Genomic DNA, 24,882 nt, shown 5'->3' with positions numbered 1-24,882 from the left:
ATCACACAGCTACTAAATGTCAGAGGTGGACCAAGGACTTCTAGACTCTAAGCTCAACACTCTATCTGCTACATACACACAGCTGTCTCTATAATACACTATGTAAATGCTAGCTGCTGTTATTACAGTTAGAAAAAAAAGCACAGTAAAAAAGTTATTGCATTAGGTGATCTGGTTTTAATCAAATTAATATAGCCTTATCAAGAATCATTTTAAGAAATCACATCATATCAGGGTTTTTTTGGCTTTTAATGAAAAATGCTAATTATTTCCTATCAGTTTTAAAAGCCATGAATACCACTTAAAATATTAGAAGATGGTATTTGTGAATGGTTCCCTTTGATTTGTTGGTTTTGTGTCAGATTCTTTGGCTCACTGAATATTTAAAAATATTGTTCATTTTACATTTGATTTTGATGATGCGTGGTGTAGTCTAATGAGGGAATATATTGTATTAAAAAAATCACAACTGAAGTGATCATTTGAGCTTCTGAATACTGAAACTGACAAATATTTTGTCATGACATTTGTATCCACATTGGAAATTAAAATAAGACTTGAAATGTGAGTTGAAACCTTTCCAGTAACACATTTGTTTTTGCTAGTCATTAATTTAAAGATTGACTAAATGATACTCATTCAACAGAAGAGTCCCTTTAAGTATATTAATTTGGCCTTTGAATTTATAGTTGCTGAAGTGTAAAACATTTATTGCTTTTCACACAAATCTCACTTCTGCTCTGCTTACAGAGTAATTACTACTCCCATTTGCCCATTCAGAAGAATAATTCCGATGATCCAGACTTTTTTCCCTGAGATAGTTTGAATTCATTCATTTCAGAAAAAGGTGGTTCCTTGAATATGCTTGTGTATTTTTTATTTAAAGATGTTAGTATGTTTCAATGATGATACCATTATGAAGTTGACCTTTTGCTTTGAAGCCAGTGAAAATCCATTTTCCAAACATTTTTAACCACCTATTTCTCCTACCTCTGATTGCTTCTTATTTGCTCGGACTCCCCCCACCAAATCCAAACCTCAAAGCCTTCCTAATTGCCATGCCATTTACCGTATAAGTTACAATGAGAGACCCACCATTCTCATGGTGCAGCTGTAGATGACTAGGGCATCTGGGAATGGACTTCTGTGAACTTTTCTTTCCTTGTGTTCTTTAACCAATTTTCATTATTATTTGAAATGAAATGAAATACCATAAAATTGCCCCCAAACAGGAACAGGGGCCCTAAATTACTGATTTTTAAAATGAGTTTAGAATATTACAAATCGGTAACACATGGAAACATTATCAACCAGATTTTTTTTAAAAATCTCATGCCTAGAATTACTCCTTTTAAACTTGATAAATACATGTAGGGGGAAAGCTGGAGATTTTCTGTAATGCTTTTCTCCAAAGAGCATGAAGTACTTGCCCAATGTTATCTGTAGGACCTCCTTTCCAGGGTGAAGAGAGTGCTATTATCTCCATTGTTGAAATAAAGAAACAGAATGCTTGTAAAGTGACCTGCTCAAAGTCACAAATCACCAGCGGCCCCAGAAATGGAAGCTACATTTCAGACACTCAGTTCACTGGTCTATCCGTTAGATCTTTTTCAGTTTCTATAACCTCTGACTATAACTATTTGAAATATGGAGCACTCCCAAGGGTAATTGCATCTCATCCAGACCTTTCTGTGTAATCAGGGTGGTCTCTTCTCCTACAGTTTGCTAGTTAAGATTTTATTTTATTATTTTTTGTGTGTGTGGTGCAATAAGGGTTAAGTGACTTGCCCAGGGTCACACAGCTAGTAAGTGTCAAGTGTCTGAGGATGGATTTGAACTCAGATCCTCCTTAATCCAGGGCCAGTGCTTTATCCACTTCGACACCTAGCTGTCCACATATGGTTGACTTTTAAATTACAAACATGGCTTTGGGGGGGTGGCCTTAAAGAGCCATGAAGTTTGGAAGCAAGGTTGACTTTTGGGAAAGTGTGATGACATTTTTGTTTATGCCAAGTTTGAGATATCTGTGAGACATTCAGAGATGTCCAGTAATGCTTGTCTGGAAGCCTTAACTGAGGAGTTTTGGAGTTGTTACATAAAGATACTAATTGGAAAAAAAAGATACTAATTGGGAACTAATGAGATTGAGGCACACCCCTACTTAGTGGGTAGGTGGCTGATGATGGAGAACAAAGAGTGGTATCAAGGCCATTGGGAGGATGACCAAGACAGAAAAAGGTGTCACAGGAGCCTCAGGAGGAGTCAGTGTTTTGGGACAGGGAGTTGTGGACAAGTGGTAGGCAGAAAGGGATACATAAGGATCCCTGGGCCACATATTGGCTCAGAAAACTACATGTCAACATTATCTGTATTCTGTTGTGTTTCAATTATTTTGTTAACTATTTCTCAGTTACATTTTAGTCTGGCTCCCAAGCACTCAGCAGGGCTACGAGCCTTGTGATTGACATCTCTATTAGACAATATCAAAAAGTGCAAATAATTCAAATAGAATGAGGTCTAAGAATAGAATAGACCTGTGGATTCAGCAGTTGGAGAAGGTAATTTCAGTCAAGTGGTGGATTCTGATGTCAGATTTCCAGTGTTTGAGAAATGAGTAGGAGCTGAGAGGAGTTTCAGCAAGGTACGCTGGCTTTGCTTACAATCACATAGCTAGTAGCATTTATATAGTGCTTTAAGGTTGGCGAAATGCTTTACAGTTTCTTATCTCGTTTGATCCTAACAACAACATTGGGAAACAGCTGTTATTCTTTTCCCCATTTTACAGATGAGGAAACTGAGGCAAACAGATTAAGTAACTTGTCCAGAGTAACATAGGTAGTAAGTCAGTTTGAAGTCACACTTCAACTTGGGTCTTCCTGAAGCCACTGTGCTATCCACTGCACCACCCAGCTAGCAAGGAATTTGAACACAGGTTTTCTGGACCTTGTTTGAGAATACTTTCCACTGTACTGTGCTACTCTTCCCAAACAGTATCCATGCTGGTATTTCTGGAGAAAAGTTGTTGTTTCACAGTGAAGGCAAGGGCCTGGGGGAAGGGAGGAAATTTTATACTTTTAAGATCTAGCTCATGAAGTAAAGGTCTTTGTTGAATCTGGAAATAGAATTGCAAAGGATGTGGAAGGAAGGTTGATGAGTCATATTTGAATAAAGAAGCAGTAGTAGAAACTTAAAAGAAATTGGTTTTGACATTAGTCATTCCAAATAGTACAAAGTCTTTAATTTTTGATTCATATGAGAGATGGATTAAAATCATATAGGAAAACATTCATTTAGTAACCACATATCACCATTTATGATGATTGGGTTCTGGCCCATTCTCCGCACTCCTCCTCTAGGCCCACCTTCACTCAGGGGCCCTCTTGGGTTGGTTCATTATTCTGCAGCTCTCCCCTTTTATTCTTTGTTGTCAGATGTCTTGTTTTAAGCAAGATCAGGTCCTGTGGCCAGATGTCCATGGCCAGAGCCATTGTTTAGAGAATCACTAAGAACCAGCCCTCCTCAGTCTGTTTCTGGTGATGGTGAGAAGGGCTGAATGGATCTCTGAACACATTACTCTTCCTTCTGTCTCACACCAAATGCGGCCATACCTCTCACTGTGACCAAAACAGCTTTCTGTGGCCATGCCGGCACATAGAGACCAGGGGAAGGCCTTGCCTTGGTGCCCAGCCCCCATGCCCCGCAGCCTCCCACGCTGCCCACTTTCTGTTCCATCTCAATATGTCATAATTTGTAGTAAATTGTCTTTATTGTAATCAGATTAAATGTCTCAGTGTCTACCCTACGTGTGAGGCTTTTTTTTTTCTTTCTTACATTCTGACAGAATGAAAATTAATGGCTAATTATGCATTAGCCTGGTAATACAGTGTTTAGGGTGAATATATCTGAATTAAGTAAGTGTCATTAATAATGCCTTGCAATTTATGAGTGTATTCATTGCTTGGCTTAAAATCATATAAATTAGTGAGGTTTATTTAAAAATGTCACCGTGCGAAATGGCTTGGTGAGGACCCCTCTGCGCGCTTTCATTTCTGAGTCCGTTACCAGCTGGGTCTCACTTATTTATTCCTTGTCCAGTAGTCATTTATTGTTCCCATTTTCCCCCCCCAGCTTAATTGCAACCTCTGTTTTCTAGCCAGTGTGAGCTCAGTCTTAAATCTGCAGGAGTAATATGAGTTGCAATCAGCAAATCGTACCCACAAAAAAACAAACATATGTTTTACAGAGTTGGAGGTAACTTGATTGTAATGTAAATTTGAAGATTAAAACTACAGCTTTGGAACAAACATATCAACTGTGAGTTGGCCTTAACTTTTTGTTTAAAAAAAACAACACACAACCCACACTATCTTCACAAGTTTGATTGGATCAAGGCCTAATCGTATGTTTACAGACTTCACATTCTAAAAACTATTTGCTTTAATAAATACTTCTACTAGAGACGATATGTAGCATTCTCCAAAGACACTAATTGTGAATTCCTTGGATTTGTGACAAGTTTGGGAGTTATTCTTAGGATCATAGATCTATAACTAAAAGAGATCTTAGGGATCCCAAAGGCCATCCCCCTTCCTTTATACGTGAAGAAACTGAGGCCTACAGAGGTTAACTGCTTTAGTGGAATAATGATTTAGTCGTAACAAGTCCCAGAGTCCAGATTTGAAACCAAGTGCCCTGAATACAAATCCCATGTTCTTTTCATTGCATCATTACCATTTTAGAGCAGTTTTAATTAGAAAGGAAATATAAGAGGGCAGCTAGGCGGCACCATGGATAGAGCACCAGACCTGGATTCAGAAGGACCTGAGTTCAGATCCGGCCTCAGACACTTGACACTAGCTGTGTGACCCTGGACAAGCCTCTTTCTTTCTTCCTTCCTTCCTTTTTTTTTTTTTTTTTTTTTTTTTTTTTTTTTTTTGGTGAGGCAATCAGGGTTTTTGGTGGTGCTGGTGCTGGTGATGATAATAATGATTGGTTGTTGAATCACTTCAGTTGTGTCTGACTCTTCATGACCTCATTTGGGGTTTTGTTGGCAAAAATACTGGAGTGGTTTGGCATTTCCTTCTCCAGCTCATTTTACAGATAAATGGAAGTAAACAGGGTTGTGACTTATCCAGGGTCACACAGCTAGTAAAGTCTGTGAAGCCTGATATGAGCTCAGGAAGACAAATCTTCCTGATTCTAAGCACAGTGCTCCAGTCACTGTGCCACCTCGATTCCCCAATAAGTATGTTTATCAATTATAAGACATTTATTATACTTTCTTGTACAATGTAGTTATGATAAATGTATTATAATTAATAAAATATGTGTTATAGTGCCATCTCGTGATGATGACGACAACAGCTAACATTTACATAGCACCTAATTGTTGCCAAACACCATGCTAAGTGCTCTATGAATATTATTTCATTTGATTCACACAACAACTCTGGGAGGTAGACATTATTATTATCCCCCTTTTATAGTTGAGGAAACCAAAAAAGATGGAGTTTAAATGACTTGCCCAAGGTCACACAGAGCTAGTAAGTGTCTGTGGCTGGATTTGAACTCAGGTCTTCACATTCACTCCAGGCCTAGTCTTTTGTCCATTGAACCACCTACCTGCCCTTAGTTCTAGCTAGTTGCATTATTCTTAATTTCATAACACATTAATATTTATGAAGCTCTTTCTCCTAAACATGCCTGTGAGGTGGCTCATAGCATTATTCCTGTTCTATGGATTAGCAGGCAAAAGGTTAAGTGATTGACCCACGGACACACAGCTAGAAAGTATAAAGGTTAAGATATGAACCCAGTTTTCCTGTGACTCCAAGCCTTCTTACCTTTATTCCATCTGAGTATTTTAGTCAGTTCTTAGTCTTTTTTTTTAGTTATAGGCTTTCATTTCTAATACACTTAGAAAAGCTTGGAAACTACATTTTTCAGGAACAATTAAGTACATTGTCAATCTTTTTTGCCCAGCCTGGTATGTTTGCATTTTGACAACAAAGCTTCTTTCTTTTCATCCTCTTTTGGGTACCAGCTACATCACTGTCAACACTGATGTAAGGATTGTACTTACCCCAGAGAAACAAGCAGAAGGTCCTGCTTTGCACTGATCAATTTATTTTTGGTAGAGACTGACACCGTGTTCTTGAGAAAAGAGAGGGAGCCTTCATGAAATGTCCTCATAGTGAGCAGCCTTTCAGTATCTCATGGTGCAGGGTATGTCAGGGCTTCTAGCTGACTGTCAGGTTCGATGCCTGCTTTGTTTGTTCTCTTTATTTGGGGTTGACATGAATGTATCAGTTCATATACATTTTGGATTTTTTTTACCGTGGCAGTTTATTAATTCATTGCTTCATGAAGAATTAATCAAGGTGGAGTTATACTCTTTGTGTTTTATAAGTAATAAATTTGCTTACTTTTTTCCTACTCTAATAAGGATTTTAAGACTCCTAATACACAGGTATTACATTTTATAATTTGAAAGGTGCTTGCCTTCATCCGTTATACTCATTTTGTTTCTCTGTGTGTGTATATATACACATTTTGAGAAGTTATAAAGTGTACACAATGAGCACAGATGATCTCTGTGGATATTATTCACATACCTCATAGAATTACATCGTTTTATAATTGTAAATGACCTTAAAGTTCATGTAGCCTAACTCAGTCATTTTGTACATGAGGAACCGATGCACAGAGAGATGAAATTGTTTGCCCAAGGTCCTAAAGGTTAAGTGTGGAAGCTAGGTGGCAAAGTGAATAGAATGTTGGACTTGCAGTCACGAAGATCTGAGTTCAAATCCAGTCTCAGATGCTTACTAGCTGTGTGGCTGTGGATAAACCACTTAACCTCTGATTGCCTTAGTTTCTTGATCTCTAAGATGGGGATAACAGTAGCATCTCCCTCACAGGACTGTTGTCAGAATCAAATGAAATAATATTTATAAAGCACTTAGCACAGTGCCTGGCACATAGTAGGTATCTAATAAATGCTTGTGTGTGTGTGTGTGTGTGTGTGTGTGTGTGTGTTTAAGTTATTGGCTGACCTGGGCTTCCCTAGATCATCTAGATCCATATCCATCAGTCTTTCTATTTCATCCTGATAACTGTATATACATTTTTCATAATATAAAGAAAAGCATATGTGCCTTAATGAAAAACATTGTCATCAGGGGGTAAATGCTAACAATGACAAGGGTAAAACAGGCCAGGATTAATTTCCTACCCTTTGGGGGAGGGGGCCATATGAATAGGTTCAGTCAGGAAAGCCAGACCATGAAATTATAATTCTACCATAATAAATGAAGGACCTGAATACCTAACCCAAGAAGGCTTCTACCATGTCCTGAGGGTTAAATAGTCCCAAAGCTCCACCAAAAATCCAAATGAACAAATGGGATGGAGAGAAGGGGGAAGAGAAATTCAGAAACTCAGCTTAAAGTGTTTTTCGATTACCTACAACTAATTGGGAGTCAATCAAAAGTATTAATTTTAGAAGCATGAAGGAAATTAGTTGGAAATTCTTATTCATTTTACAAAGATTCAATTTCCACATGACTTTTCAGGAACATATCTACAATGTAGCCTGAGGTGTTCATGTCATTATCTCTTAGAAAAATAAATTCAGCAACCCATAGGAAACACATGCCTGTGTCTTAGAATAGTCTGATTTGCATAGACAGAAGGTTTAATGAAAGTAATTAAGAATGTTCTTACAGGGTTGCCCACATCGTGAAGATTAATCACTTAGCAAATCATTCTGAAATGGCTCCTTCATAGAACCTATATACAGAGAGTGAGATGATTTTTAAAATTTACTAGCACTTATAGAGGCAGCTAGGTGACTCAAGGCATAGAATGCCTAGCCTGGAGTCAGGAAGACATGAGTTCAGATCTGGCCTCATACACTCAACTGGCTGTGTGACCCTGAGCAAGTCACTTAACCTCTGTTTGCCTTAATCCCCTGAAGAAGGAAATGGTAAACCACTCTATTATTTTTGCCAAGAAAAACCCCTGTGGGATCATATGAGTAGCCAGCATGATTGAATAACTGAGCAACAAGAACAGCATTAATGAGAAGTCATTTATTGAGTTTCAAGTTGTTGTTGAATCATTTTCAGTCATGGCTGACTCTTCATGACCCCATTTAGGGTTTTCTTGGCAAAGATACTGAAGTGGTTGCCATTTTCTTCTCCTGCTCATTTGACAGGTAAAGAACGGAGGAAAACAGGGCTAAGTGACTCGCCCAGGGTCACACAACTTGTAAGTGTCCGAAGCCAGATTTGAACTCAGGAAGATGTTCCTGACTCTATGCCCAGCACTGCACCGCCTAGCTGCCTGTGAGTTTCGGATTACACTAGAATTTAGACCTAATTTTATTGGCAACTAATATTTTTGTTATATTTTGTGAGATATGCACCAATTGTATAGGAGAGATACCACTAGGAAAAAGTTTGTATTAGTAAGAATTTACTCATTGGATTATATACATTCAACACCAAAGGGATCACTTTGTTTTTTCAATGTTTCTGTGATCTCATCAATGCAAGCCCTCCTTCCACAGGTAAGGGGAACAACCCATCCTGTCATTCAGTTCTTGTCCATATACTCCCATTAATCTACCCAGTTTACCAAAGGACTTTTCTTGGTTCTCTTGTCAGATACCAGAAGCTGTGCCCTGGTCATGCCTGGCTCACGCCCATGGCCAGCCCACTTTCTTTTCTGGTCCTGCATCACTTGGGAGTGAGTTATCCTTTATGTCACTTTGTTCTCGCACTGCCTTCTTCTACCTCAATGTCATCCTCAACTGCTCACTGTCACTTATCCCACATAGCCAACCCTTGCCTGATCTTGTCATACCTCCCTCCACAACAACTAGGACATGTAACCAGTTCTGTCCACGCACACAGCCTCAAACCCAATCCAGGCCCTTATCACCTCTCACCTGAACTGCTGCAATAGCCTTATCATGGGTCTCCCTGACTCAAGTCTCTCCCAACTGGGGTACCAGAGTTATCTTTCTGAAGCTTAGCTCAGACCCAGTCATGTTCCTGCTCATTGAACTCTAGTAGCTCCCTCTTCCCTTTTGTTTGTTTCTGTTGGGGCAATGAGGGCTAAGTGACTTGTCTGGGGTCACGCAGCTAGTAAGTGTCAAGTGTCTAAGGCCAGATTTGAAGTCAGGTCCTCCTGAATCCAGGGCCGCTGCTTTATCCACTGTGCCACCTAGCTGCCCTCTGCTGATCCTTTTTTTGAAGAGAACCAATGATGTCATAGGGTGATGCCTTGAGTTGAACACGAATTGGATTTAAGTGAGGCAGAGTTGCACCTCACTCTCTCCTCCAGAGTCATAAAAGTCCTGTAGCAAGACAGCTTTTTGGCCTGGGATGTGGTAGATGACTTTGGCATATTTGATGTCTGACCAAGCTCTACAATCTCCACAGCCCCTGTTGCCACTTTGCCCCCTGTTTTTGGATCTATGATCCAAACTAGAAAAGTGATCAAAAAAGGAAGAATTAGAAAATAGAAAATGGTACCAAACTGGCCCAATTTATGGTAGTTCATAGGAAAAACTTGACCATTTCCTCAGTATGACCCTGAAGATATCAGTGCTGATCATGCACTGGTATGCCAGTATAGTGGAAAGAAGTGGCGGGGGGCTGGGGTTCAAAGATATGGGTCACAATCTTAATTCTGAACCAACCAACTAGCTGTGTCAACTCAGGCAGTTTATTTAAGTGTTTTGAACCTCAACTTCCTCATCTGTAAAATTAGGGAGTTAAACAAGAACATCTCTCATAGGGAGGAAGGAAGGAAGGAATTTTATAATCTTCCATAAGATTATAAGCTCTCAGAAAGTAAGGATCATCTTCTTTCTACCCCCAGCATTTAGCACAATGCTTGGCATATAGTGTAAGCTCAATAAATCAAAGGAGCTTAATTTTAATTCTGGAAGTGACCTCAAGGTCATCTAGTCCAACTCAGTCATTTTAAAGTTGAGGAATCTTAGACCCAAGTAAGTTAAGTGATTTGCCCAAGGTCCCACAAGTAATTCAAACCAATATTCAAACCCAATGAAATTCATAGATTTATCCCTGAACCTTATTTAAACCAATACCTTTTAAATCCCCCTGGATCCTTCATAGAGCTACTAAAAAGGAAGAATTATTCTGCATTTTTACTTATTTCAGCATAGGCTGGTAGAGAGAGTCCTGGATGTGAAGTCAGAGAATTTGGGTTCAAATCTCAGTTTTACCAGTTTTTACCTGGGCGACCATGGACCAGCTTGCTTAACATTTAAGAGATCAGTTCTTCTGTAAAACAAAAGGGGTTGATTAGATGACCACTAGGGTATCCTCCAGTTCTGAATCTTCAGTCCTGTGGTTTGCTCAGCCTCTGGTAGAGATGCTAATGAAGTGGGGGGGGGGAGGGAAATGGGATTAACTAGGGAAAAAAGAGGAAGGGGGGTGGGGAGGTATCGCAAAACAAATAGCTAGTCTCTGAATTATCAAGACTTGATTCTGTTTTGAAATTGGGGAAGATATCATTAATCACACAGAACATAAATGTGTTTGAAGATATGACTTATGAAGAGGCACTTATAAGAATTTATTGTCATAGGATGATAGATTTTGATCTGGAAAGGGATCTTGCAGGTCAACTGGTCCAGCACTGTCCTTTTACAGCAAAGTAAACCTGTATTTACCCACAGGTGGTTAAGTGACTTGGCTAAGGTCATATAGGTTCAAGTTTCCAAACCAAGGTTGGCACCCAGGTCATCTGGCTCCACAGCTAGAGCTATTGTCAGTACTATGTGGCCATCCTAAATTGTAGTGAAGTATTGAACTCAGCAGGCACATGCTCCCTTTGTTTTGACACCTTTACTTCCCTTATTTTTCCGTTAAGTAAGTCCCCCCTTTCCAGATCTCCAAACTATTTAAATAATTATCTCTGTAGCAGTCTCTTTAATTACAAAGTATATTTTAATTATCTGGCCCTAGGATTTATGTTAGCAATTGGTGAGTTCTAATTATGTTTCTTGCGTTGCTCTTTTTTTTTTTTCCCAAGCTTTTACAATGCAGTAGTAAAATGAATCTGGAGCAGTGTTTATCTGTCTCACAGATTTGCTCTGAGAATTACCCTGTACTGGTAAGGTACTCAAGAGAACAGTGAATGAATCAAAATAGTTACATAATTTTATATTATTGTTCCAGTTTTTATAAATAGCATCCTTGTGCATTTAAAAAGAGAAGCAGCTGTGCAAAGGAGACTCTGGACATGCTACAGTCAAGCAAAGCTTGTACAATCTCCAGGTGATGCTGGATTAACTTCCTTCCTTGACTTGGGCTGTGATGTTATTTTGGCTGGAGAAGGAGCTGTTGGCACCATTAAAAGGATCTTCAGAGTAATTTATGGCAGTGAAAACCAGAGAGCTAATTGTATGGAAAGGTTTTATAAATCAGTAGTCCGTGCAGTGCAAGAATTAATTGGAGAGTCGGTAGTTGTAATTAAGATTGTTTGGAACTGATTTAAGGTTCTATACAGGTCATCTCCCATTACAATGAACCCCGAGGCACTATTCTGATTCTTTTGTTATATTAGAATTTGGTTGCCCCAAATATTGCTTTGACTAGGTCATTGCCAAAGGCTTAGCAATCTTTATGTTTACATATACAGACATTCATAAAGCTTCTTAGAATTCTACTTACTTTAAATGGGTTTGACCTGTAGTACCAATGTCTAATTTCCAAGCAGCAATACCTTCAGTACTCCTTGCTGCAGTACTTTATAATATGATTTTAAAACAAACAAAAAAGAAGCTTATGGGGGCTGACAAACTCAGAAGTTCTCTTAAGTTCTTTACTTTTATCCCTTAAGAAGTTGTGGTTTCATGGTTATGATTGTTTATTACACCAAGTAGTAAACGGCCTAATGAGTGGCTGGGGCCAAAAAAATTGTCCACTGGTGACCAGCCTTCTGGTGATGAGACCCTCTGCGCCTCATTCTCTTCTACAACTTAAGGTTTCCTCCTATTCAGCCTTTCCTGGTCTCCTCAGTCCTTAGTACTCTTCCTCCTCCATTTTCCGATTTTCCATTTTACTTTCCTTATATGTGTGCGTGTTTGTAACACTCCTGTCCCTTTTAAAGCTCTTCACAATGTGTCCTCTTCCTACATTTCCATCCTTCTTACACATTATTCTCCTCCATGTTCTCTGTGCTCCAGTCCTGCTTGATCCCTGGTTCTTTCTCTCACACAACATATGCTCCCCTCTCCCTACCTTTGTATTATCCATCCACCATGCCTGGAATATCTCCTTCCCCTCCTCTGTCCCCAGGAGTCCCTTGTTTCCTTGGAGACTCCACTAAAGTGCCACCTATTTGGGGAAAGCTTTCCTGGTGACTTCAGCTTTTATTTGATTTGTACATGTCTTAAATGTGCCTGTATTGTACATAGTGTTAGAACGGAAGTTCACCGAGGGTAGGGACTGTTGCATTTTTGTGTTTGTATCTCCAGTACTTATAAGGCACAGTGTCTGCCACAGAGTGGGCATTACATAAATATCTGGGTGGGGCAGCTAGGTGGTGAAGTGGATGAAGTACCAGCCCTGGATTCAGGAGGACCTGAGTTCAGTTCTGGCCTCAGACACTTGGCACTTACTAGCTGTATGACCTTGGGCAAGTCACTTAACCCCCATTGCCCCACAAAAACAAACAAAAACCCCCATAAATGTCTAGGGATTGATTGGGGGCACTGACTCTTTAGTTCTTTTGACTTAGTAGTGTCCCTTGCACCTGTTACAGTACCTTATATATAATATGCCTCTTAAATTAAATTAAATTGCAAGGGACTGAAGTCTGTTCTGCATTTTAGAGGAAAGCCCAAGCTGTTCTTCAGACATCTCCTTTTGTCACCAAAGAGGTCTTTAACTTTTCATTTTGTCCCAGAATATTGGGTTGGCATGAGGGTGAAGACCAGGGCTGTGCCTGTGAATCAAACCAGTCAAGTAGTGGACGAGGGGGGGTGCAGAAGAAGAGAGGGAGAGGAAAAGTGGGACTCTCACTCCCCAGTGGGGAATGGAGCCCACTTGAGCTGGTAATTAGGGTCAATTAGCAGAAAGAACTCTCTTGGTTTTAGAAAAGCCTGCTTGATTCTAGAGATTAACCTGGAGGCTCTACTGACTCAAGCCATAGTTCAAAGGGTAACCAAATCCCAGAAGCCAGGCAAAAGTTAGCAATGGTGTTCTTTACAATCCAAAAACCTGGGGAGGTCAGCCTAGAGCAAGTAGGTGAGAGTAGATGCATTCCACAAAGGGGAACGGGGTTGTAAGTGTCAGCCAGATAACCCTTATACCTGAGACAGTGGCTCCTTTGTTTTAGAGTGGCACTTCCTGGAGAGAAGTAATTTGTGTTGTCAGTGCCTGGCACACAGTAGGCACTTGATAACACACCAGACATTCCTCCTCATTCTGCCAGAGTGGCAGTGCTGCTGGGAGGTTGTGCCATCTCTCTTCCCCCCCCCATTCCATTGTCCTTTGCCAACACCAGACCCGTCACCATATCCTGGCACTGGTGAAAGAGACGAATCAAGGATATGCTTTGGGGAGTGTTAGCGTATGGGGCTTAGGAGGCAACTCTCTCGTTTATATAGTGGCGAGGGAAGAAGAACAAGGGAGGAAAAGCCCCTGAGAGTAGCAACAGAGAGAAGAGGAAAATTCCTAAAGCCACCTGGACCATAAGGGACATGCATGAAGGATAAAATGGGAAGTGGCTTTCTAAGCAATGATGACCACTGTGGAATGTTCATTTTTTCCCCATCTAGATCAATGAACTGAGCCACGTCCAAATCCCGGTAATGCTGATGCCAGACGATTTCAAAGCATATTCCAAGATAAAGGTGGACAATCACCTTTTTAACAAGTAAGTTCAATTACCACCTTTCCCTTGTGCTAGTAGAGTTCCTGGGAGTTGTTTTTATGAAGTTTTAAAAAACTCCATTATTTTTCAATGGGTAGGAGTAAAGTTTTGCTGATTAAGTTAATCCTGTGATAAACACAACCATCTGTTCTGTTCAAAAAAGTAACAGCCGGGCCTACTGGGTAGTATCCTTTTGCCATATGGCATATTGTTCTCTGTGAATATCTTACATGTTAAAAGTGAAATTCTCATTATAATGGGAGTTTTTTAAAGATGCAAATTATTTGGATTTTGGAAGAAATGTAAATTTACATTCTACAATGTAAGAGAGATTCATTTTGGACAAAAATAAGGAGAATTTATTTTGCCACTGAATAAAGGATGACATACATTTTTGTAAAACTGAATAGGAGGCTGTAAAAAGCATTGAGAATATTATACCCATCCATGTGAGTTTAAATGAAAGAATTTCTAAATAAAACCATGGTCCTGAGTGAAACAGGTCAGTCAAGACTTATACTTTGGAGGCTGGGCTGAAAGAAAATCTTAGTTCACTGTTTTGTTATCAGAATTGAATTTGGAAAGTATTTTTAAAATGTAGCATATTCAGTATTTGAAGTTATTGGGGCAGAATAGTGTTACTGTTTTGTTTGGTGTTTTTCTGAGGCTTTAATTTCAGTTCTACCCAGGGATATCCTTCATACCTTCATTTCCTGCTTTCTTCTACTTTTTTTTTCCCCTGCTAATTTTGTTCTCATCCTCTTTTTATCCCACTTCTTCCTTCCTCTGTACCTCTTCTTTCTCTCCTCATGATCTCCACTTTCTAAAGCATGAAGCAAGCAAACTGATGGATGGGCATAGTAGAGATAAGGAAGGTCTACACTGTCAGGGTGATAAAGGAGGAAAACCATTACTATTGGTCTCTAAATACAATATGTAAAACATGTACTAAATGACCCATCAGGAAATTTTAATACGATTAGGAGAGGCAATGGAGAGAGCATCAGGTTTATAGTCAAGACCTAAATTTGAATTCCAACTCTGTTTTCTACTACTTGTGTATTCTTGGGCAAATTACCCAGCCTCTCAGAGGCTTGGTTTCTTTAACTATGAAATGAAGCTGATGATCGCTCTAGTGCCCAGCCTTAGAATTCATCTCATGAAGCTGATGGAGCCATCAAGCAGGATGAATGTGTTTGTAAACTGCCTTACAGACTTCACAAAGCTCTACAGACACTAGCTGTTCTATGTGCCTTTGCATCTCATTTTGTGGTATTACCATTTCAGAGAAAACATGCCGAGTCATTTCAAATTTAAGGAATACTGTCCGATGGTTTTCCGCAACCTGCGAGAAAGGTTTGGAATCGATGATCAGGATTTTCAGGTGAGTGGTAGCACTTTTAACATTGACTTGAGATAGCCATTCTCAAATCCCCAGAGCCCTAAGGAGGAAGGAAAAGGTCCCATTTTAAAATGTGTTTATAGTTCTGCTCTGATTCACACCCAGAGTTAGTTATTAACTGTGAAGGAAGACCTAGCATATACCAGAGATCCAGACCCATTTGTTTGAATAAATTGAGTTTGAAGGGGTGAAGCTACTACAGCAAAAACACAGAGTTTTAGGTACCAACTATCCCTGGAGCATGGTGGTATCAAACTCAGATAGATCCCTCAGATAGACCCTGCCACTCCCCCTCTCCCCACTCCTCAAAAGAAGGGAGCATACTGAACCTTTAGAATTAATTCATTTCATTCCTAAAGAAGTTGCATCTTCCATTGAAATAAGGCACTTGAAGAAATAAATGTAATCTAATCATGCAACATCAAAGAATCGACATGTAATAGAGCCAGAATCGATGTCTTACTTATTAAAAGGTTTTGCTCAGGTGTCAGAAGTGAACCCATTAGACCCATTCAGCTGTTCTTGCTTCAGCCTTTGAAGAGTCCTAGAAATAGCCAGCCCTTTGGCTGCCCTACTAGCAGCAAAGTTATTTTTATTCATGTGATGTGGGGGGTAGCGAGTAAGTGAGGACTGACTGTGGAAGGGGGTTGGGCCAGTAGGTGATTCCACAGCCCTAGCCTCTGGGACTTGCTTCCTACAGTCCTGAGGCTTTAATTAATATAGTATCCCCTTTCCCATCAGCAAGCTGGGAATGCAATAAGAGGATGTCCTGAATGGCAGCTAAGGATGCTTGTTTGCAGCATTTAGGATGTTGACAGATATTTAAATTTCCTTCCTAACCTCATTTTGTGAGGAGGTATTTTTATAGCTACATGGAATAATGTGAAGTTAATTATCACTCTATACAGGAGACCTTTAGCAATCAAACTGAGGGTTCTGTCAGTTCTGTACATTTCATACACACTCGATTCACTGTAGAGGTCAGTAAGGAAATGAACGTTTTCTCTTTGGAGAGAGAGAAATGAAAGGGAATAAAAGAATAAGCCATCATGTCTCTTCTTGGACAAATGAACCCTGCTTCCTTAATAAGCAGAGCCATGTTTGGATCTCTCTCTTAAGTGTCATCCGTAACTTGTTTGGTTATGTATTGTCCTTTTAACTGCATATTTTCCCTTTATTGAGAACAGCCGTTCAGAATTTGCAAAATGTTTTTTGTTCTTTGTTGATTTACTGCTTTCCCATTTGTCAAGTGCATACATTTCTTATTAGTGTTTCTAAGAAAGTGAAGATGCTTTACTTCGTTGATTGAGGTATTTGCTAGAGAGTCAGCAATAGAAAGAGAAGGCTCTTGGGTAGTAGATTCTCTCCTTGGTCCTAGGTGCACCATATGTAGTGGAGGGAACACTAGATTTGTCACTAGGCCTGGATTCTGATCCCAGCTCTGTGATCTGCTAACTACTGCATGATCTTGTTTAAAGTCCCTTAACCTTCTGGAGTTATGGTTTCCTCATCCATAAAATGTAAATAGTAACATTGGAAAGTACCTTTTTCCCAGGATAGTTATGAGTGAAAAAAATCCTTTGCCAATCTTAATTTTATATAAATTCGAGTCCTTATTATTCATGTATAGTACTGGGTCCTGGGTTGAGTTTTCAAAAAGTGATCATGTTCTGTCCCCAGGGTTGATTGATGGTTGTTTTTTCCTGATGAAGGGGCTTGGCATTGATGACCACTTTCTCTACTACTGCCAGCCAAATTCATAAAAATGCTTCAAAGCCAAGCACTCTAGATTACTGCAGCAACAAAACACCAGACACATTGTCTGCAAGGAAAATGACTGGCTATGGGCAAAAAGTCCTTCCAGTCTCTTCAGTAGCTTTGCCATTTGAAGCAAGGTTCCTGAATTTCACTGGTCTGGGCATTCCCTCCACCAACAGAAGTCCCAACCTCTCAATGCCTTCTTTAGTAAAAAGTCATCATAACTTGCTGTAACTTCCAGAGTCTGGTCTTGGTGTCTACCCTGGCAGTGAGCCTCTGTGATTTTAGCTAGGCCAGGCCTGGGGTGATGGGTCTTCCTGCTTTTTGACCTGACTTGAAGCCTTTCCAGCTGGGTAAGACCTGCCAGGGCTTGAATTCTGTTGTTGGAGCCTATGAGCTCCATAGGTCAGTCACCTTCTTGTCATGATGGAAAAGGACTGAAATGAAGGAATGGTTTTTCTAATATATTCCCAATGGAAAAGCCTATTGTATCTAACCTAGTCAGTGAACAAGACTCATTAAGTACCGTGTGTGTGTGTGTGTGTGTGTGTGTGTGTGTGTGTGTGTGTGTTTGTGTATGAGAGAGAGAGAGAGAGAGAGAGCGACAGAGCGACAGAGAGACAGAGAGAGACAGAGACTGACTGTGCTAGATGCTGGGGATACAAAATAAAAAGTGATCCACTTCCTGCCCTTGGGGAGTTTACTTATGGGGGAGGAAGGGAAGAGGTGGAGGAGGATATAATGTGTTCAGAGATAAATAAATACAGACATGCAAAACAAATACGTTTACATTGATTGGGGTACTGCTAACAACTGGGAAAATCAGGACAGGCCTCTTGAAGGTGAAGATACATATGAGCTAAGGCTTGAAAGGAGGAAGGAGTTATAAGAGGTAGATGAGAGAAAGCATTCCACTCATGCAGGGTGCAGTGTGTACAAAGGTACAGAGGCAAGAGATGATTCCCTTTTCTGACTATATGTGGCCAGTAGCCCCTTCCCACTTAGGCTTATTTCATTCAGCTCTCTCCCTCCTTCTTTCCCTTCCTACTATCACACTCTCTGCTTTGTGGCTAGGATCAGGCATCATGTTTCTTTGCTGGACAGTTTTCCCTGCACTGAGTTGACTGGTAGCAGCCCAGCCACATTGGGAGGAGAATGTGCCACCCACCAACATTGCCCAGTGATGTCCCTAAAGCCGACAAGGCCTGTCTCCTCTTGCATGAAAAGCTGGTTTTCCTCTCCCTGCCTTAATGTCAAAATTTCTTTGCTCAAATTATTTAGAAGCTGGCTCTTAAATTTCTTATAACTAAAATCAAAAGCAACCGTCATCAAGGTTTACACTTCACCTTCAGGCCAGCAAACAATTCATTAAGTACCTACTGTGTGCAGAGCATTGTGTTAAGTGTTGACAGAGATTCAAAGCTTAAAGTCTACTTGGAATCTTGTGTGGACAAAGATAACAGAGTCAGGCAGAAGTAAGATACAAAAAAACACTCGAAGATGTCTAAGGAAGTCAGTTGTGAAGCATTTCTAGGTTCTTAAAAAGTGCCACATATTATTAAGCAGCCCCTCACCACACTGGCTATAGGATTAGATAAGGTACCATGGAGGAAATGAGGTTTAAGTTGTGCAGCTTGGCTCTAGGGGACAGAACTGAGAGCCGAGGGTGCAACTAGTCAAGAGGCTTGTAGGAATAAAGTCTTCTTCACAATTAGAGCTTCCTAAAAGTGGGATAGGCTGCCTGGAGAGGTATTGAACTTCCCTCCCTTCAAAGTTCTTCAAGGATTTGTCCATGTGAAGATAGGAGTGGAAGGCTGGTTTCTGCTCCAGCCTACTCCAGCTTTGATTCTGATTCATTAAAGGTTGGATAGTAATATAACTAATTGAAAGAAGGGAGGGCCTTCCAGGCTTGGAAGTGGAAGCAAAGGTATGGAGGTAGGTAAGCATAGGATGTGTATAGGAGAGGACAAGTAATTCAGCTTTGCGGTATTACATAGAGAAGAATGTGCAGCAATGCTGGCAAGGTTGACAGTGCCAAATTATGCTAGGGTGAGGAGTTTGAACTTTACCCAGTAGGCAGTGGGGTGCCACAAAAAGATTTAGGAGCAGGCAAACGACATGATGAGATCTGCCAAACTCGAAGATAGTCTAGTTCTAGTGTTTTCATTTGTTTCTTCTTACTTGTTTGTTTTTGAATAATGTTTGTACAAGGAAGTTTTACGAAGGGAACCGATTAAATCTTAACTTTGTCTGAACCATGAGGTTAAACATAGTGACTGTCATGTTCTCAGTGGCATTTGATAAACTCACTTAGGCACTGGAAACAGCTGTGCTGCTGAAATGAGGAAATGTTAGCCAAGCTGCCCAGATATCCCCTGCTTTATGGACTAGTAGCACGATCTTCACTTAAGGCCCCTAGCTTGAATGCCATTTAATGTCTCTGCAGATGTTTTGCCTCTGCACACTGATGGAGGCTAAAAAGGAAGTGTGTACTCATGAGGAAGTGGGCGTGTTGGCTTTCTTTCTTCAAGTCTGCAAGAGAGCCAACATTGAGGTTTGGGCTTCTTGTTCAAAAGAGAACTTTGATCAAAATTTTGAAGTTAAAATTTGTGAGGGGGGGAGGGGAGAATTTCCCCCAAAAACCTTTGAAGTAAATCATTCCTGAAACAATTGAAAAAAGAAAGATTTGCAGGAAGTTGGAAAGAATGACCTCTGTCTTATCCAAACACTTTAATTGCATGTAAGATGTTTTATGAAAATGGCTTCTATGATTTAAAAAGGAGAAATGGAAAAAGCAAAAAATGTCTTTGAACTCTGAACTGAATCTATTTGCCTTTTTAAAGGAAACCAGCTTGTCTCTCCTGTTCACTGCTACCACCCACACATTTTCCTCCTAACTCTCCACAGCCCCTAGTTTGTATAAGAAAAGCATAGTGCTAGAGTCCTATTTTAACACTCTGTGAAGTTCCTGTTGCTCTCAACCCAGTTATAAACAATTAAAATAAGGTCCTTTTCATATTTTGAATAACTGCTCACTTATATGGTGATCAAGATCAGATACCACCATATAGCTGAATTTCCTAAAATTGCTGAAATCAGTTACAGAAATAATGAGCTATAATTCAATTTCCACCCTCTGTTTCACTAAAAACAAAACTGTAGAAGTGGAGATTTAAGTAAGAAGTACAAACTGCTGACTAAAAACTTTGGAGGCAAATTAGGCAAATGGAAGAATGATTCACAAGAAACTAATTGGCTTTTCTGTTGAACTCTTAGTAGGAGAGATCAGTATAAGTAGAGTTGAGCCGAAGTGTAATTAATCATTTGTACGCCACTCTTATCCTAGGCTAGCTCTGACTAGTGCTTTTGGCATTTAAATTGCTGCCTCTCCTTGGAGACTGATTTTTCTATTGTAAAAAGCGTTTAAAGAGCTCACTAAGCAGAGATAGTTCAGGAACTTCCTTTATCCCACCCCATTTTCTACTCTATTTGGGCAGTAAGCACAAAAGGCGAGCATATATTGAGAAGAGCCCCTGAGTGGTCCAGGACAAACCCATGATGACAAAGATGGAGGGTAGGAATAGGTGGAAGGCAAAGAGGAGGATTCATAGTTCTCTGCAAGCATATGTGCACAGAGCCTAATGCTGATGTGAAGTAAAAACGAGGAGATTCGAACTCTCTATAAAGAATTAACCCTCTCCCATTAGACATGTCTCCTTAATATGAATCAATATGAATTTCTTCTTGAAGCCATGCCTCACCAAATGCCAGTTATGCCCACCAGTGTTTTTGGTCCCATAAGCTTCTAAAATATAGGGTCCTTGTGCAATTCAAACTCTGGAGTACCCTGAAAGTCACTTAATATTTTTTTTGCAATAACACAGAAGAGATGCTGTATCTATCTAGCCAGCAAACCCAAACAACCAGCCGGCTCACATCAACTGATGCGTGACCAGCAATTCCTCCATCCAGGGCTTTTTCCAATATGCCACACTATCTCTCACATCTCAGTTCTTTGGTCTCACTGCCATTTCTGAGCGAGGGAGAAAATAGGAGACTGCTGGCTGGGTTCACAATGAATTGGTCACAGAACCTCAACTGGGTCCTTGCTGCTAAAAGGCAATTTTTTCCCCCACCTCTGATTATCTTATTGTCCCACACTCACCACAGCAGCTCTTCTAGACCTTTTCTTCCATTGTTCCCCTTCTTCATTTCTCAGCTGAGAACCTTATACTTTACTGAAACTTCTCATGTTTGACTGAAAAAATTGAGGCCATTTGCCAAGAGCTCCCTTTTCTCTGCTCCTCCTCACCTCACCCCACTCCATTACTATCTGTCCCTTCACCTCTGTGCCATATGAAGGAGTCCTCCTCCTTGTCAAGACAAATCTCTCTAAATGCATAAGTGATCCCATTCCATCTTGTCTTCTCCAGCAGATTGCCCCTTCTACCATCCCCCCTCTGTCACTTATCTTTAATCTCTCCCTGTCTACTGGCTACTTCCCTATTGCTACAAACATGTCCATGCCTCTCCCATCCTCAAAAAACCCTCTCTTGATCCATCTCTCCCCCTCGGTATCATCCCATATCTCTCTTCCCTTTGAAGACTAAACTCCTTGAACAAGGCTGTCTACAATAGGTGCCTCCACTTCCTTTTCTTGTTCTCTTAACTCTCTACAGTCTGGCTTTTGATTTCATAATTCAACAGAAACTACTGCCTCCAAAGTTATCAATGATCTCTTAATTGCCAAGTCTAATTACTTTTTCTCAATCCTCATCATTCTTGACCTGTCTGGTCTTTAACATTTTTGATCGCCATCTTTGTAGGTATCCATGACACTTCTCCCTCCTACTTGTTCTGCCTGCTCCTTGGTCTCCTTTGCTGGATCTTCATATCTAACAGTGGGTGTCCCACAGGGTTCTGTTCTATGTCCTCTCCTCTTCTTCCTCTGTATTATTTCACTTGATGGCCAGTTGTCTTGATTTTTGTCTTGCCACTGGACTCTGAGGGCTCTGGAGGAGACAGGCTGCTGATTTTGCATAGCTCTGCCTCCCTTAAAACCAATTCATTTGCAAGTCAAGACATCACCCTCATGATGTCATTGGTCCTATTGAAGGATGAACAACAAACAACAAATAATTTCACCTGATGATTTCATCACCTCCTATACATTCAATTATCATCTCTATTCTGATGATTCTCAAATCTACTAATTGAGCCCTAACCTCTCTGTTGATCTTCAGTCTTATATCTAATCTCCACCAGCCTATTGGACCTGTTGACCTAGATATACTATAGACATTTTAAACTCAACATGTCCAAAAATGAGCTAATAATCTTTCCCCACCAAATACACTGTCTTCTTAACTTCCCTCTTACTGTTGAGGGTACCACCATACTCCTAGTCACCTAGACTCATGGCCTGGGTGTCATCTGCAATTACTCTCTCCCATCCCTTCATATTCAATCTGTTACCAAGGCTTGTTGATTTTACCTTGGTAATATCTCTTGCATCTGTCCCCCATCTCTCTTCTGACACTGTCATCACCCCGGTAATGATCACCTCATCCCTTAACTACTGTAGTAGCCTTCCAACTTTTCTTCCTGCCTGAATTCTCATCCCTTCTCTATATGCGTATGTATAGATATATACATTTCATGTTATGTATGTATCTATATATACTCACTTGGGTTTGTGCATATCTATCATCTATCTATATTTGTTGTTTGTTTGCACTTAGTTGTTTGCATGTTAGACTGAGTTAGACTGAGTTCCTTGAGAGCAGGGACTCCTTTTGCCTTTATGAACCCAGCACTTAGCACAGTGTCTGATGCATAGTAGGCACTTAGTAAATGGTTATTGACAGATTGACTGGCTGTTTTATACATATGTGAACTACCCACTTAATAAGTCATACATTTAGAAGATCAAATCAGTTCCAATCTCTACAGTGTAAGTTGCTTGAAATGGTCTTTTTCCATCCGATTATGAAATTAGAGTAACTGGATTGGAGCCTTCTATCCCTATGTGGAGGCATTAGATTCATGAAGATTGCCTTGTTTTACTGTGTGGCTTTTCTTAAAGTATTTGTTCTTGGGGGGGGGGCTGTAAATCAATAGGGTGATAAAGTCACTCTACCACCTGGTTTATTTATTATTCAGACCTTTTACATTAAGTTAAAAGGATAAATGGGCCTGATTCTTATTGTTTTTGTTAATGCCATTTGCTTTACCTGAAAGGAGTCAGTATTGATCTGGAAGACCACTACAATAAAAGTAGAACATGGTAATTAGGCCACTTAATTGACCTTTCTCAGAGTAAAGAAGCAGTGAATTTAATCAGGCCTCTTAGGTGGAATAGGAAAGCATGCTTCCTGCCCCACTAAATGTTTGTAGCTCCACTCTGATGTTCTCACTTTTCTTCTAAATGCTTCGATCTCTTTTTTTCTTCTCCCTGGCACTGAAAAGCTTTTAAAGGCAATTTGAGGCATCAGCTCATCAGCTACAGAGGATTCAGCATTAAAAACTTCCTCTTAACCATTGTTATCCACAAAGTGAATTCCCTTCCCCGCCCCTCTGGCCTCTTGAACACTCTGAAGAAGAGTGTTCCACTAAGCTAAACCACTACCACCCAAGGCACTCTGTGTGTCTGTGGGACTGCTGCTTCTACTTCGACCCTAGACACTGTCGTTTCAAGATGAGAAACAAAAGTTGTTCACACCCAGCTTGAAATCTTCACAAATGTATTAAAGCAGAGCTGTGTGCCAGGATTGAGAGATCCATCCAAAGACAAAACAAAACCACAAAAGACCTCAAGAAACTTCCAATCTACCATACTTTAAAGTGTGGAGGTTGGTATTCATGCCCGACGTCCGTTCCAAAGACCTTTACTCAGCATCTGTTGTAAGCAGGACTGGGCACTGAAGGAAAGCACAGAGTTTAGATTAGACCCACTTCCATGGATTTGATACTGTAGCAGGAAGAGAAGACATACACTGAGAACAGTGCCTTATGATCAGAGAGAAGAGGAAAAATTACAGATTGAGGCCCATGACAAAGAAGATCATTACCAGTAGGAAAGATCGTGGAAAATTTTCTGGGGAAGGTGACATTTTAGTTGGGTTTTTAAAGAATAAGTGGAAATAGAATTGGCCTCCTTCCTTTAGAGTCACCTAGTGGGGTAACACTGGTCTGAGTTTCTCCAGGATTATGGTGTAATAGATTTTAGATCTGGAAGGAACCTTAGAGGTGGTTTTGTTGTTGTTGAGTCTTGTCTGACTCTTTGTGACCCCATTTGGGGTTTTCTTGGCAAAGATACTGGAGTGGTTTGCCATTTCCTTCTCCAGCTTATTTTATAGGTGAGGAAACTGGGGCAAACAGGGTTAGGTGACTTGCCTAAGGTCACGCAGCTAGTACATGTCAGAGGCCAGATACAAACTCACAAAGATAGTCTTCCTGACTCCAGAGCTGGTGCTATAGCTACTGTATCACCTTTCTGCCCCTAGAGGTGGCAGATGGCCCAATATCTTTATATTACAGATGAAGAAACTGAGGCCTGGAGAGTTATGTGACTTGCCCTGGCTCAGAGGTGGTATCAAAGTCAGGATTTGAACTAGCAAACTCTAACCCTGAGTTCTTAACGTCTTTTTCTGTCATGAATCCTTTCTCAGAATAATGTTTGTAAATGCATAAAATAAAATAAATGGGATCATAAAGGAAACAAATTATACTGAAATATAGTTGTCAAAATATTAAAAACAAAAGAAAAGTTCAAGGTCCCTCGTGTTCTAGATAGTTCTCTT

At 40.2% G+C, this 24,882-nt stretch overlaps 1 protein-coding gene across 3 annotated transcripts in view; it reads left to right on the top strand.

Moving 5' to 3' along the window:
* PIP4K2A (phosphatidylinositol-5-phosphate 4-kinase type 2 alpha) overlaps positions 1 to 24,882 on the top strand; it is a 198,952-nt gene that overhangs the window by 94,635 nt on the left and 79,435 nt on the right. For all 3 annotated transcript variants that reach the window (XM_043966474.1, XM_043966475.1, XM_043966476.1), the window contains 2 exons: positions 13,826 to 13,923; positions 15,208 to 15,304. In XM_043966474.1, coding sequence (XP_043822409.1) covers positions 13,826 to 13,923; positions 15,208 to 15,304 — 195 coding nt within the window. The remainder of the gene's footprint in view (positions 1 to 13,825; positions 13,924 to 15,207; positions 15,305 to 24,882) is intronic.

This window comes from Dromiciops gliroides, chromosome 5, assembly GCF_019393635.1.
Source record: "Dromiciops gliroides isolate mDroGli1 chromosome 5, mDroGli1.pri, whole genome shotgun sequence".
Taxonomy (NCBI): Eukaryota; Metazoa; Chordata; class Mammalia; order Microbiotheria; family Microbiotheriidae; genus Dromiciops; species Dromiciops gliroides.
This window is presented reverse-complemented; position numbering and strand designations above follow the sequence as displayed.